The 14,543-nt window shown below is 48.4% G+C and overlaps 1 protein-coding gene across 1 annotated transcript in view; it reads right to left on the bottom strand.

The window, feature by feature from the left end:
* Nucleotides 1-203: 203 nt before the first annotated feature.
* Nucleotides 204-14,543, bottom strand: part of TRAM2 (translocation associated membrane protein 2) — a 107,789-nt gene continuing 93,449 nt past the window's right edge. The window contains exons 5-11 of the mRNA XM_006902816.1: nt 9,454-9,512; nt 8,281-8,365; nt 7,683-7,753; nt 5,028-5,132; nt 4,397-4,540; nt 1,733-1,896; nt 204-491 (exon numbers count right to left, since the gene is read on the bottom strand). Coding sequence (XP_006902878.1) covers nt 418-491; nt 1,733-1,896; nt 4,397-4,540; nt 5,028-5,132; nt 7,683-7,753; nt 8,281-8,365; nt 9,454-9,512 — 702 coding nt within the window. The 3' untranslated portion in view covers nt 204-417. The remainder of the gene's footprint in view (nt 492-1,732; nt 1,897-4,396; nt 4,541-5,027; nt 5,133-7,682; nt 7,754-8,280; nt 8,366-9,453; nt 9,513-14,543) is intronic.

Here is a 14,543-nt window from a genome sequence, read left to right as displayed (position 1 = left end):
AGGAGCGTAATCCTGACAACACCCCCGGCCTCCCCCCATGTAAAAATTAGACACCGGGGAATTGCACGATAAGGAAAAAAGTAGGAAGCGGAAAGAGGAAGCAGCAAGTGTGAAGGAAGAGAAAGAGGGGACAAACAGCAAGACGGGAGAAGCTGGGCTTCTGGAAAACCCAGCCCACATCAGCGGGGAGGACATGAGGTGGCTTGAGGAAGAGAAAGAGGAAGAGTTTTTGGTTTTATTGAAAATGGTTTATGGAAGAATAAAGAAGAGAAAGCAAAGGAGTGAGAGAGAAGCCCTGTTGAGAGACAGGCGTCTGTCTGATGGAGCCTCATAAGCAGGAGGGAGGAGGCAGTGAGGGGGCTCCAGCCCTCCTTCAGGTCTTCCTCAGTGGGTAGTCCTGTTCAAAGCACTTTGGCCTTAAGGAGACTTGAGTTTCTTAGTCCGTGGGGAGGTTCCGTTTTCTGCTTTCACCACTCCATTTTCATGGTAACCTGGGAAGCAGAGGAAGACAAAACGGGGTGACTCTGCTGGGTCTGCAGCAGGAGCGGCCATGAGGGGTCCTGACTGGCCAGCCAGCATCACTGCCACACACAGGATGAGGTAAAGGGCACACTGGGCTGCAGGCTCCACAGGCAGTGGGGCACTGGCACACAGCACGCTCCCTGCTTCCCCCGCATCCTGGTTTAAGTACCCAGGATCGAGGCACTGGGTCTCTAACTGTCCTCTGTTGGGAGGGGGCTGGAAGGACACACAGTAACCCAGGCACAAGCAGAGACCTGCCTGCCCAGGCCTGAGGCTGGTGCTGGATAATCTGAAACCACTCAGCGGTTACCAGTGTCCAGGGTTCCTCCCAGGCCCGTGCAGGGCACCCGTCATAGGAAAGGTGAGAAGGGAAGAAGGGAGGGGGTGAAAGAAGTCTGAGGAGAGGCTGTGGGACACTCAGATGCCTCGGGAAATTGTACCGCCTCTATTGTTACATGCACCTCTTTCAGCATGCTCTCAGTTGAGGAAGTGGGCCTGGCTGCAGCCGCATGCCGCCCCAGGCCAGGCCTGCTGTCATGTCAAACCCAGCCCTGTGTGCACGTGGCTGGTTCAAGCACCCACAGGAACCCCTGCCAAGCAAACTGCCTTCTCAAGAGAGGCAGGTGAGTCAGACACAGATCCTGGTGCAGACAAGTCCCTGGAACACAATGTACAAGGCCAGCCATGCCCAGGCAGCAAGGACCAAAGGAGTGGGAGTATCAGCCTGGCTGCCTGCTGAGCGCTCTGTCATTTAGGGTTATTCCTGAAGACAGGGGGAGCCAGCAACCTCTGAGGCAGAGGCAAGCTGAGATTCAGAGCAAGAGGGCAGGTGAGGACAAAGCCTGCTGTGAAGAAGACGGGCAGTGGCAGCAGCTCAAGTTGGCCAAGGTCCAGAAGCTACCCTGAGGCCACGCTTCCCGCCAGAGCTCCCCACCCAGCACCAGCTCTGCCCTGGTGGTGGCGGCGAGGAAGCCGCCCAGTGGCACGAAGGCCAGCACTGCCCACATTCTGGCTCTGGCCCACACCCAGCCACGTGCCAGGGAGGCCCTGGCAGGGGCGGAGGAGCCCCAGGCCCAGGGGAGGAGCCAGAGAAAGGAACAGGGAGGACTGCTGGAGGGCACCCAGGGAGCAGGGGCCCAGGCTCCTCCTCACCCCCTGCAGACAGTGCCCACTGGCTGCTCACTGGCTGCCTAAGGGCTCTGGCACTTACCAGATTCCCTCTTGAGGAGTCTGGCTGGTAGTCTGGGGGCAGCTGTGACTCTCCGCTTGGCACTCTGTTCATTCCAGTATTCCCGCCAGTGCCTCAGCTGGGAGTGGATGAAGCGCCACATGAGCCAGGCCTGGGCAGCACACACCAGCAGCAGCACACACAGCCTGGGGGAGGGCAGGCGGAGAGGGGCTTAGGAGCAGCCTGGACCCACAGCCCTGGAAGATGGCCCCCAGCCTCGCCACCTCCTTCACCATGAGCCTCGCCAGGAAGAAGACAAGGTTTGAAGCTGATGTACACGGTGGTCTACACTTCTACTCTACTGAACCTCCAGGGTGGGGTCACGTGAGGTGCTGGGGAGAAGGACAAGGGCCAGGTGGCAGATACATGTCTAGCCCTCAATCCTGCTAGTCCAAAACAAGAGGTGCACTGCAAAGTGGACTGGGGGCGGGCGGGGAGAAGGCTTGGGGAGGAAGGAAAATGTGGAACAATGAATGCATGAAAACCCAAGCTTTTTTAACGTTAAAATCACATTTTTTTTAAAAAAAACAATTTACAGCAACAGTTTTTCATACTTATTGTACGTTAAAATGATCATATGTTAGATATGCTGTTGTTGTGTACTGTCAGGCTGGAATCAACCCATAGCTGACCCTCCAGCAGGTCTTCAGAAGTAGTTAATCACAATAGAGGAGACTGTCTATCTTTCTCCCTCGGAGCAGCTGGTGGATTCGAACCACATGCCTTTGGGACGGCAGCATAGCTTCTTACCACTAGGCCAACAGAGCCTATCTTAGATACGCTGTCGTTGTCTTTGAGTCGAGCATGATTCATAGCGACCCTATGAACAAAAGGTCTGAAGCCTTTCTACAACTATCCACATTTTTCGAAGATCGTAGAGTTTACAGAAGCATGTTGTTTAGGAAGTGGATGCCACTTGGATTAAATAATATGGAACATTTTAAAAAAGATTTTTTTTAAAGAAAAGCTGGGCTGGATCCATACCTGCCTCTTTGTAAGCACAGCAGAGCCCGGCTCGTGTAAGCTCCATAAATACTCGTTGTGAGGTGACATCAAGTCAACTACAACTTGTTAATGACTATACAATCAACAGAACAAAACCTTGCCCTATCCTGCACCATCCCCATCTCCGACAGGCAGGAGCCCACTGTTCTAATCACCGTGTCAGTCTGTCCTGTTGGGAGTGTTCCTCCCTTTCTCTGACTGTCTGCCTTTCTCAGCAGCATGTCTTTTTCTAAGGACTGACCTCTGCTGATAACATGCCCAGAGCATAGGAAACAGTTTCCTCAACACTGTCTCTAAGGAGCACCCTCAGTGTACTTTTTCAAGAACAGATTTGCTTGTTCTTTCAGTGAGATTCAAACAAACTGAATAATGATGTAGATGAAAACATTCAACAAGAGTAGCTTCACCTCTTCTGTGCCACTTAAAAGATGACCAGGTCTGGGCAAGTCACACACCGTCCTGGGGCTATGGACTCAAACAAACAGGTATGAAACTCCTTCCTCACTGGTGGAGGCAGCCATTAACCAAACTATTGAAAACAGGGTTTTAAAGAAGTCAAATAAGGTTGTAACAAAAGACAGTAGGGAAAATCTCTCAGGCCCAGAGAGTAGCAGGGGTTCGGTATCAAGACCCTGACTATGGTGTGAGCAGACCACGAGCAGGGATTAAAGAGGGTTTGTGTGAACATGGAAGGCTGGTATGGAGTTTATCTTTCCTAGCGATCGAATCTGACTTGACCATGTAGATGAGCAGGAATATGGCAATAGGGCGTGTTAGCTTATTCACCAGGGGCTGGTTGCACCCATCTATTATTAGAAGGAGACTGGCTATTCTTGCAAATAAACCGAGTGACTCCAATAGCTTATCAGACCATCCCCACCAGCAAATAGAGAAAAAGATGAAGAAGCAGCAGCAAGGGAATGTAGGACGTTCATCAGGACCAGACATTCTTGCTCCAGCTGCACCTACAACAGCAGCCATAGACTAAAACTGGAGACGTGACATGAGACATATCTGGCTGCTACCTCCACAGAGAGACCAGGCCAAGCTAAGAGCCTTTGCCTAAGTTTGTTGGACAATTTGGAGCTGGCGGAGTGGGGGGGTGGGGAGAGGACAGGGGCAGGAAGATCCAATATTGACAGGACTGAGAGCTTTGTAATACCGGTCTAAAGCCATGAGGCTCAAGGCTGAGGTGCCTATGTACATATTTCAGATGCTATCCTGATTGTATTCTGCTACTAATCTGGATTATTACCTTTGACTTCTTCAACATGGTTCTGTACGGTCTGTGAGCTACTGTATTCGGATTTTGGACCCAGCAAAGCAGTGAGCTTGTTGTTGAGATGGGTAGAAGGAGGTATGGGAGTGTGGGGGACATGCCTGACCTTATGGGAATTGGTTTTGTGTCACTGATGCTATTGAAAGGACACTCCCCTTTGTGAAGTTGGTAAATGTCAGACGGGGCCATCCCCACGGGGCCCTTGATCGTTTTACAGCTGAGATCTCCCCTCCAAGTGTGTCTAATGGCTGGAGAGTTCTAGCTAAAACACCTGTAGGCAGGAGGCACAGCTTCGCCAGCTTGTACAGGAAGCAGGGCTAAGGGAGCCCGTACTCGTCCTCTTGGGCTTATGACCCACTTACCTGCAAAGCAAGGTGTTGAAGTTGCCTTTCTCAGGGTCAAATGCCTGGTTTTCTGTGCGGGCCAGTCCAAAGCCGATAGCCAGCACAGCAAGGGTGAGGATGAAGAAGCGGGTGATCGCGAACACAGCAACCCAAGCATTAAACCTGCTCACAGAGGCAGAAAAGGAAAGTCAGCTCTACCTAGGTCTTCAGGAAGACACCCCACGTGAAGGGGAGAATCAGAAATGGCCTCGGAAGGTGCTAGGGGAACAACTAAAAAAAAGAAACAAACCAACCAACCAACACCAAAAAAAAAAAAACCAAACCAAAACCAACCCCAAACTCATTGCCAGTCAAGTTGGAACCAACTCGCAGCTGGCCCTCCAGTGGGTTTTCTGAGGCCACGGATCACAGGGCAGGAAGCTGCTCATCCTTCTCCCAAGGAGCTTCTAGTGGATTCGAACCATCAGAGAGGTGCTGTGTTTGGATTAGCAGTGCACCTCCCTACTTTCTAGGCCACTGGAGTTCCCAAGAGGGACAAGGAATTGAGGAAAAAGAGGCTCCAAGAAAAAAAATAAACTTGGGGTATCCCTCACAACAGCACCTGAAGGACATTTGAGGCGGGGGCCCAGGCTGCCTGAGCAACACTTACAGCTTCTCATTGTTTTCATCTGCGAAGTAGAAGAGCCGAGCCATGTGGAAGAGGAACTCCGTTGAATACTGCAGCAGCAGCAAGATGAGGCCCAGGCGGCTCAGGCTGCAGGGACAAAAACCAAACTGAATGCCTCTGCAAAGCTTCCAGACCTCAGCTCGGCTGCCCGGGGCCTGCACGCTGCACTCCCACCTTCCCTGGCTGGTTCCCCCTACCTCCTGCTCTAGGACGTGGTTTCTCGGTCATGTTTTCCTAATACCAACCCTCTTTCACCTGTCCTACCTGTGTCAGATGCCCAAGCTGCTCCCACAGAGAACCACGGCGAGGCTCTTCATAGCACTTCGCACCCTGTGTCACCTAGCCCAGAACCAAGCACCTAAAAGGTGCTCAGAAGAAATATGCTGAACTTTCATGCAGAATCACTAGGAGTTCTCATCGTCTGGTTTCCCATTACTCAAATTTTCACAGCTAAGACATGAGCCACAACACAAAACTCAACTTAATGCAAAACTATCTACCATAAAACCAGCGACAGTCAGACACAGCACCAGCCTAATTCTACGCCTGACTTGTGAACAACTTTTCAGAGCAGTCAGTGTACAGATGGTGAGATTCAGTTCAAGCACAATGTGTAGAGACAGCTACGTGAGGTTACAAAGCCCATTCAACGTGCAGCACTTTGTGAAGTTAATGCAGTAATGCGCTCACAGGAACTGAAAAATGAGGATCTGACCAAAGAAATGAGAAATCCCATGGGATTTTGTACGCTGAGTGGGCATACTGGGGGTGGGGGGTGATTAATGTAAAAAACTACCCACTCTCTTCATCAAGGTTTACAGACCTCAACATGGTATGGTCCATGATATGTTTATCTCAAACTTCATTTTCTACCTGCAGCTACACTCAGCGTCTATGCTGATACCACCTCAGGGCCTTTGCACCTTCTTTTGAATAGGTCTGCACAGCTCTCTCCCCAGATCTTCATGTGCTTGGCTCTTGTCATTCAGGCCTCAGAGAGGCATTCTCTCGCCACACCAAAGACATCACATAGACAAGTTACTCCATTACATTCCTCTGCTCTATGAGCTTTCTTTATTTGTTTCCTTACTTATTCATTTGCTGCTTTGTTCATGGTCTGAATCCTGCTAGGATGGAAGCCTCTAGAGAAAAGCCTTCACCTGTCCTTATGCGGAAGTATGTGCAGCTCCCCAAGCAGTGCCTGGCACAAAGAGGTGCTCAAGTATGTGTTAAGTAAATGAAAGACTCCAAAAATGCAGGCTCTTCTACAAAAGGAAGATCCACTACCCCTCCACCCCCGATCATTCAGCATCTTACAAGTTCCGTCTCTCTTGGGAAAACTTGTAGTCTCAGGTCGCCCCTCTCTCTACACTCATTTCTGAATGTAAAGACAGAATGAGGGGAGAAGAGGTCATGCTCCTTAAGGAGCTGTGCTAGCAGTCACTGCTCCCAGCAATGGTGCCGGTCTCCCTGGGAGCAAGGTGGCTGTGGCTGTGGAGAAAATGCTGCTCTCTGCCCTCAACTCCCTCCAAGGCCACAATTCACGGAACTCAGTCCTAGCAGAGGCTGTGCCTAACCTTCTTTCCTAGGACACTGTCAGATGTGGAGAATATGCGCCTTAGAGCTCCCTTCATCTCTGGAAGGGTAGGTTATGACAAAGAGTGACAGGAGCTACAGCTTCAATGTGGTTCCGCACCACACACTCTGCTTAGTTCACCCCACGCAATGGTAGGTCAGCAGTGCAAGGTGCTTCTTCATTCCCACCCAAGAGAAGAAATGACTCCACCACACATTCCACTTTGTCAAGATCCAGGTGGAAGCTTCGCACGAGGCCTCCAGAGACAGGTCCTCTGGGAGGCAAGAGACCAGACAGAGCTTGAGGTCTGCTGCCTTCCCTGGTTCCATGTCCCTGAGTCAGCTGCTCTCACAAGATGCCTGGCTATGGGAATGTGGGAGAAAACGGGCTGAGGACTGCCAGGCACCTCAGAAGAAAGTCTGACACAGCAAATTCTCAAAAGGCTGGCTCAGAGAAAAGTGCAGGGCATTTTTCTGTCCTGCAGTGCCAATGCCCGAGAAGCCATTGCATTGTCTAATAATCAATATGATTCTTTCCATAAGAGACTCAAGGCCCATCACTATAGCAATGCTCTCAAGTAGTAGAGAAACCAAGCAGGAAAATGATGAAGCGAGGCCTACCCACTCTCCCATTCGATCTAAAATCAGCTCTGGGACCAGGACCTCTAGCAGCATTGGAGCCTGGGTACCAGGAGCCAGGGCCCAGCTTTAAGTGGCCTGCATACTGCAAAGCCACAGTCAAGTGCTGTCAAGTCTTGGAAGACTTCTCTGGATCTCTCTCAGGCTCAGGTGGTCACTCTTCTAAGCTCCCAGAGCATAGTGTTCACATCACATTATAGCTCTTATCTCATCAAACTGCCCTTATAGACATTTATCACTGTCTCTCCTACTTGGCTGGGAATAAACACTGCAAGGATGGAATCTTCCATTTTCTCTGTGTTCCCAGGTATAGCATTGTACCTGGCACACAGACGACATCTAATAAATGCACATGGAAGGCATCTAATGGAATGCATGTACAGACTGATGCATGGATGCAACCAAGCAAGAGAAACCACTCACTTTAAGAGGTAAGCTCCGGCTATGTGGACCAGGTACAGACAGATGTACTGGAGCTGACGAGGAATTTCCTCCTGAAAACAAAAAACATGCAAATTTGAGTTTTCTCTAAATAAAGACACGGGGTTGGAGGGAGAGGGACAGTGCAGAGGAAAGAGGGAGGGCTAGACACCACGCCACCCAAGATTAGCATGAATGGGGCTGCTGTAAAGTCTGACTGGGAGGCCAGGAGATCCAGGCCCAGCACTAGATGGAAAGGTTTGGTCTGAGAAAAAGATAAGGACTGAGGAACAGGATTTGGAAATAATTCAAAGGGAAACTACAAAGAACAAAAACTGTGGGAAAGGCAAAAATCCCTCATCTACTATCCAGAATACCAGAAGTCCGATTTCTCCTAGAGCCACATGCGTGACAGGCAGGAAACTGGTGCTGGATGTCTACTCTCGTGGTTTCTAAGATGGAAAACTTCTCCCAGGCATGAGGGAGAATTTCACTCAATCCCAGAGTATCCCCACGGAGCCTATCAAACACTGGAGACTGCAGGCGGGAAGGTGGGGAATGAATGGCCCCTAAGAGGGTTGAGGAAGAAGTGAGCACTCACCTTTCGGACCTTCTGGAAGTACAACTCTGGAAGTGCATGCAGCCAGTACGCCAGCTGGCATAGGTAGAAAAACTTTACCTGGAAACTGGACGCAAGAGAGTGAGTCACACAGGTGCGATGAAGGAAAATAACCCCGCAGGGCTCGCCAAGATGGGAGGGAAGTGTTAAGGGCCATGCCCGGGAGGAGCTGGTCTGGGAGTGAGGGAACATGAGCCGGCATCACTACCCTCCTGAGCCTGATGTTCTGGCTTTTTCAGTGCCCAGTGCCCTCATTCCACATCCAAGATCACTTCAAGGGACATGGAAAAGCCATTAAGAACAAATGAAATTTACTAATAACGTAGAGGAGGAGTATTCATTAACCTATTAGGAATGTGGCTAGGAGAGGCCAGTCCTTGGAGAGGGACATTACACTTGGAAGGGTAGAGGGATAGCGCAGGAGAGGAAGACCCCGGATGAGATGATTGATAGAGTATCTGGGGCAATGGGGGTCAGTGTGTGGGAATTAATGAAAATAGCTCAGGGCAGGGGAGAGTTCATAGCTGCCCCTGAGAAGGTTTCAGAGGCTGTAAATTGCATGAGAGAAGATTGTCCATGTTTCCCTCTCAAAACGTCGGGTGGATTCAAACTCCAAAGAAGCATCGCCTTTGGGTTAAGTGTGGCTCCCTATGGACCACGTCACCAGAGCTCCCTTAAGTAGCCAAGCAGGGCTGCAAATCAGCCTTTGGTAGGGTAACAACAGTTCCCCTGACATCTTGACAGCACAGAGAACCCCCAGAAGAGGGGGGTTCCCAGGAAAGGAAGGGCAGGAGAGGGCTGTCTCCGCTGAGCCTCAGCCACGGGAGGGCAGAGGGGACGAGGTGCCAGGAATCCGAGCAGCCGCCAAGGAGGCACCGGGCCTGAGAAATTCATGGAGATACTCGGCTTCTGTATCTGCCCCACACGGTTTAAGAGATTTCCTGTGATGGGACTAGAGCAGCGGACCATTCATCGTGGGATTCTCTGGGCAAAGACTATGGGGAAAGTCAGTTTCCACAGTGCCCTGGCCGAATCAGCTCCCAGGGGTGACCCAGTCACACTGCCAGCTGGCCTCGCACTGCTGGCCATATTCTGAGAGGGAAAAGCTAGTGGGCCAACCAGTCTCCCCTCTGGGGACAGTGAAGACATACTCACGGGAGATACACATGCGGGTAGTCCTCCCAGAGGCTCCTTGGGTTTGTTAAGTAGCCTTCCTGTGGTAGGAAAGAAAGAAGAGGTGGCATTGAGAGGAGGAGACACGAGGCCTGCTGGAAACATGCAGCTCCCTGCTGCCGGAGACACAAGAGCAGAAAAGACTGGAATAAAGTGCCGGTGTGGCGACCATTCTCATCTGACTGATTTCTTTATCTAGAAAGAGCCAGGACAGAGTTGGAAGAGTAGAAACCTGCCTGACCACAGGTCTGATATTACAAGTTGTCTCTTCTCAGCCAAGTCACTGCACTTCCCTTACAGCCTCTGAAACCTGCTGTCGGGGCAGCCACGAGGGGATTCTTAATGGCACGGAACATCAAGAAGCTTCGGCTAGCTAGCTCGTCTGCCAAAATAAAGCTACAGATAACTCCCCTGACAGAGGTATTGCGGAAATAAATGTGACAGTTTATACAAGAGTGTCTGATTCTAAGCCGGCTGTGCGTAGAAGCCCGAACTTACGAAAAGCTTGTGCAAATATAACCAAACAGACCTGAGTCACCATTTCACTGGAAAGAGGAAAACCCAGTTTGAATAAAGTACAGATGAAAACACTGGAAGGTCCCTATAAGTCTCACACGGGCCTGGACCCAGCAATTATCACACTGCATCATTACTACCAGTTACCTTCCCTACTCTGAAAGTTCATTCCTGTGGCTTTTTAACTCTTCTTTTCCATCTCTAGTGTCTAGGCCAGTGCCCTACACAGACTGAACAAGGAGGGATTCAGAAGGGACATGCAGGGATACAAAATGGTAGTGGAATTTGTTTTTATCATAAAACATCTTACTAACGCTGGATGAAACCAAAACAAATACTCTTCTAAATGCACAGCTGACCTCACAATAAGAAAGGGAAATTCCCTATGGCCCCCAAAGGGGATGTTGTTATGTACTATCAAGTCAGAGCCAACCCCTAAGTGATCCTCTAGTAGATTTTAAGAGGCTGTAAATCACACGGAGGTGGGGAGACTGCCCACTGATTTCCCAAGGAGCAGCTCATGGATTCCAATCACATGCCTTTCAGTTGTCAGTGCAACTCCTCGCCATTAAGACCCTTCTTGTTGTTGTTGTTAGGTATTGTCAAGAACAACTCATGGCAACCTTATGAAGAGCCAACTCGAACCCTGCCCCCTCCTGGGCCACTCTCAGCATCTTTAACAAACTAGAGCCCATTGCTGATGTCATCTTGTCAGTACATCTCACTGGGGGTCTTCCTCTCCTTTGCTGACCCTCCATGTTTCCAAGCATGACGTCCCTTTCCAAGGAATAGCCTCAGCTGGCTACATCTCTAAAGTACGAAAGACAAAGCTTTGCCTTCAAGGAACAATCGGGCTGTACTTTGCAAGACATATCTTTGGCAATGTATGGGACATTCTGTATTCTTCTCCAACACTATAACACAAAGGCATCAATTCTTCTTCTGTCATCCTTATTCACTGTTCAGCTCTCTGATACACAGCAGGTGACTGAGAAGACCAAGGTCTGGATCAGACACCCTTTAGTCTTTAAAGTGGCATCATTGTTCTTCAACATTTTTCTGTCCTTCACAGTGGACTTGCCCAATGCAATACATCTTCCGATTTCCTGACTGCTGGTACCAAACCACCAGACTTCCCTAAAAGAGCTTAAAAACTATAGCAGTAAGTAAAGGGATGCTGGGGCGTCCCAGAAGGCACGAGTTTTAGGGCAGATGTTTGTTTGGTGCCCATGTGAGGACAGAAGATGGTGACCTGGAAAGTGGAACTGAGACCCCTGGTTAAAATCAGCGCCCTTGAAAGACTACAACCCCAGAGAAAGAGTATACCTAAAAGAAGTTGATGATCAACACAGAGATGAAGGAACCCATCACAGCTTAGACTCTAGATGAAGAGAGAATTAAAAAAAAATTATCCCCTGATGTTCTCAGGCCATGGGTTTAGAATTCAAATCTCCATTACTGGCTTGCCTCAGGAACCAGCAAGCTAAGAAATTAGTATAAACACGTTCTTGGGCAAGTGACACCTTTGTCGCATGTCCTCTTCCAAGGGTATATAGGATTCCCAAAGATAAGCCGTTATATTGTAAAGATGAATTTATAATCAAAGATCACAAAATACACCCTGGAAACAATCCATCACAAGCAACAGTCAACTGACACTATGAGAGTGTGATAAAAGCTTGTTGTGTAGATGAACAAATGACAAATGTTTTATTTGATTCTCTTTTCTGGGGAAAGAAAAGCCCTTATTTGTCACTCAGAGAGGGGATATTACAGAACAGACTGAATGATCCCTGAAATTAGATGGTTTGTACCAACACAGTTGAAATGTGAGCTGGGACACTAATTGTCTGGTCCAATAACCTCCAGCCAGGTTGCTTCAGTAAATCAGAACATAAATGAGGCTGGTGGTTTTGATAAGTAGATTGAGACGTCAAATATTCACATGGAGATTAAAGACAAAGGTTTAGAAAGCAATGCAAGAAAATGAGAAAGTCAGTATCATTTGGAGAAGTATCTTAGATTATTATACTTTGGACTGTCAACTCCGGATTTTATTTCTAAGTAGAAGCTGATCTACCCACTCACCAGTCACCAACTGCTTCTGACTTATCCACATACGTTCTGAGTAGGGTCCGTAGCCCTTAACTCACCACCTTATTAGCATAATGTTGTTGTTGTTGTTGTTAAGTGCTGTTACGCTGACTACAGTTCACAGTCATCTGATGAACAACAGATCAAAATCTTGCCCTATCTGGTACCATCCTCACAATCTCCTTTGTTACATAGTTACAGTCCCTGTGTCAATCCATCTTGACAAGAGTCTTCCTCTCTTTCACTGACCCATCACCTTTCCCATCGTCGTGTCTTTTCCCAAAAACTTCCTGACAACATGCCCAAAGTACCTGAGACGAAGTTGCACCATCTATGCCTCTAAGGCGCACCCTGTTTGTACTTTCTTCAAGATAGATTTGTTTGTTCCTTTAGTAATCCATGGGAGTAAATATTCTTCATTGATACCACAAGTCAATGGCACTGATTCTTTTCCAGTCTTCCTTATTCACTGTCCAACTTTCAGATGCATACAAAATAACTGAAATGCATGGTTTGGGACAGGTGCACCTTAGTCTTTAAACTGATATCCTTGCTCTTTAGCACTTTTAAAGAGGATCATGATAGTGTATTTGGGTGTAATCAAACACATACACTAATGCTGCCAATGTAACTTAGATTTGAAAGGCATGATCTCAGACTAGCTCCTTATGGCCTCATTTCTAATCTCTTCTCCCTCACCCTTCCACCACAAAGACTAAGGAGCAGCTAAGGAAGACTCTGGTCTTCCAGGTGGAGGGTACTGAGCTCTCGGAAAAGCCCACATTGTTCAGAGATAATCTGTGCCTTCCCTCTCTGCTGTTCACATACCTGCTTGCATTACAGTATCTTAGTGATCTTCCTTACCCTCTATTTTACTCCAGCAAAATAGATGAGGAAATTCTTTCCTAGAGGAAGCAGGAATGTGCTTAATGAGAAAAAAGGCATTTCTGGGATTAAAGTGGGAGAGGAAATTTTGCCAAGATAAAGGAGGGGGAAAGGACAAAAAAGGATGAACCAAAAGCAGCAGCATGAAGAGAAATAAAAAGCCCTGGTCATCTTGTGACTTTAAATAGGAACCTACCTTAGTTTGGTTTCTTTTCTCAAGCAACAAACAGATCAGAACTTTGAAGCCCAAGCAAAGAAAGCTCCCTAGAAAAATACTGTCTGCTTGCAAAGGTCCAGTCCCCTGGGTCGTGAGCAGGGAGGGGCTGGAAGGGAGAGCACAGAGGGAGCCAGAGGAAAAATGACTCACTGCTCCGAGCACAGTCTTTTCCAGACGTCAGGCCAAGCAGCTGGCTGAGTGGGGAATGGAGCTGGGGATTACCCTCTGTGTTCAGCCACCAGACCGCCTGAGTTCACAGGCAGCCACATCTGGCAAAGTAAGCTACCTGTTAGCCACCCCAAATCATATTCATCAACGCGCCTCCACAGATGGTCTGGGGAAGGTTTTGACATCCTCTGAGCTCATCTGATTTTTACAAATTAGATCATGAGCAAAGCAAGGCCTAAGCAAGCTGGAACAGTCCCTCCCTTTTCCCAGCAGGCTGCTTTCTTGGTGTGTGAACAAGAAGAATCAACAAAAACAGCAGAAACCAGTCATAACACAGCCAGCTGTCATCTAGATTCAGACATACTGGGTATCACTGATCCACCACGAATAGCCATGTGTAAAGGTAGCCGGAACCGACTCACAGCTGACCCTCCAGAGGGTTTTCAGGGCACAAAATACACAGAACGAGACTGTCCATTCTTCTTCCATAGAGCAAGCTGGTGGATGTGAACAGCGTGCCTTTGGGACTGCAGTGCATGTTCTTACCACTAAGCCACCAGAGCTCCTTCCTGGAGTGGTGGTGATTCTGTCCTTTCTGGAAAACAAATTAGTCAAAGGGAGGTTTAAAGTTGAACGAAGAGATGGGGGTATATTGATGGCAAGTCATGTGATGCTTCCCATGGGACTAGGAAATAGAAGCTAAAAGGACAAGAACCTTCCCCTAGAGTCGAAATAAAGAGAAAGCCTTCTCTAGAGCAGATACCCTCAACTTGGACGTCAAGCCTCCTAACTAATAAGAAAAGATATTTCCTCTCTCATACATGCACAGAACTAAAAATTCTCCGCCATTGAGTCAGTTCTTATCAGGTTCCAAAGGTTGTAACACTTTATGGGAGGAGACAGCCCATTTTTCTCTGAAGGTCCAACTGGTGGATTCAAACTGCCAACCTCTCAGCAGTTAGCAGTACATATAGTCTATTGTTTTCCACCACCAGGGCTCTTTTAAGGGTTGTCTGTCTTACAAAATTATTGGCTGGCCATTCTTAATCCCATAAAGCTCCATGTATACATACTGAGAGAAATAGCTGAAGTCAGTATTAAAATAAAATTGGCTCTATTTCACAGGAAGGATGTGTAGTATCATTTTGCTTTAATTTTTCATGCTTTGTTATTGTGAAAAAAAATAACCTAT

This window comes from Elephantulus edwardii, unplaced genomic scaffold (genome assembly GCF_000299155.1).
Source record: "Elephantulus edwardii isolate Elephantulus edwardi_28Jun2011 unplaced genomic scaffold, EleEdw1.0 scaffold00455, whole genome shotgun sequence".
Classification (NCBI taxonomy): domain Eukaryota; kingdom Metazoa; phylum Chordata; class Mammalia; order Macroscelidea; family Macroscelididae; genus Elephantulus; species Elephantulus edwardii.
This window is presented reverse-complemented; position numbering and strand designations above follow the sequence as displayed.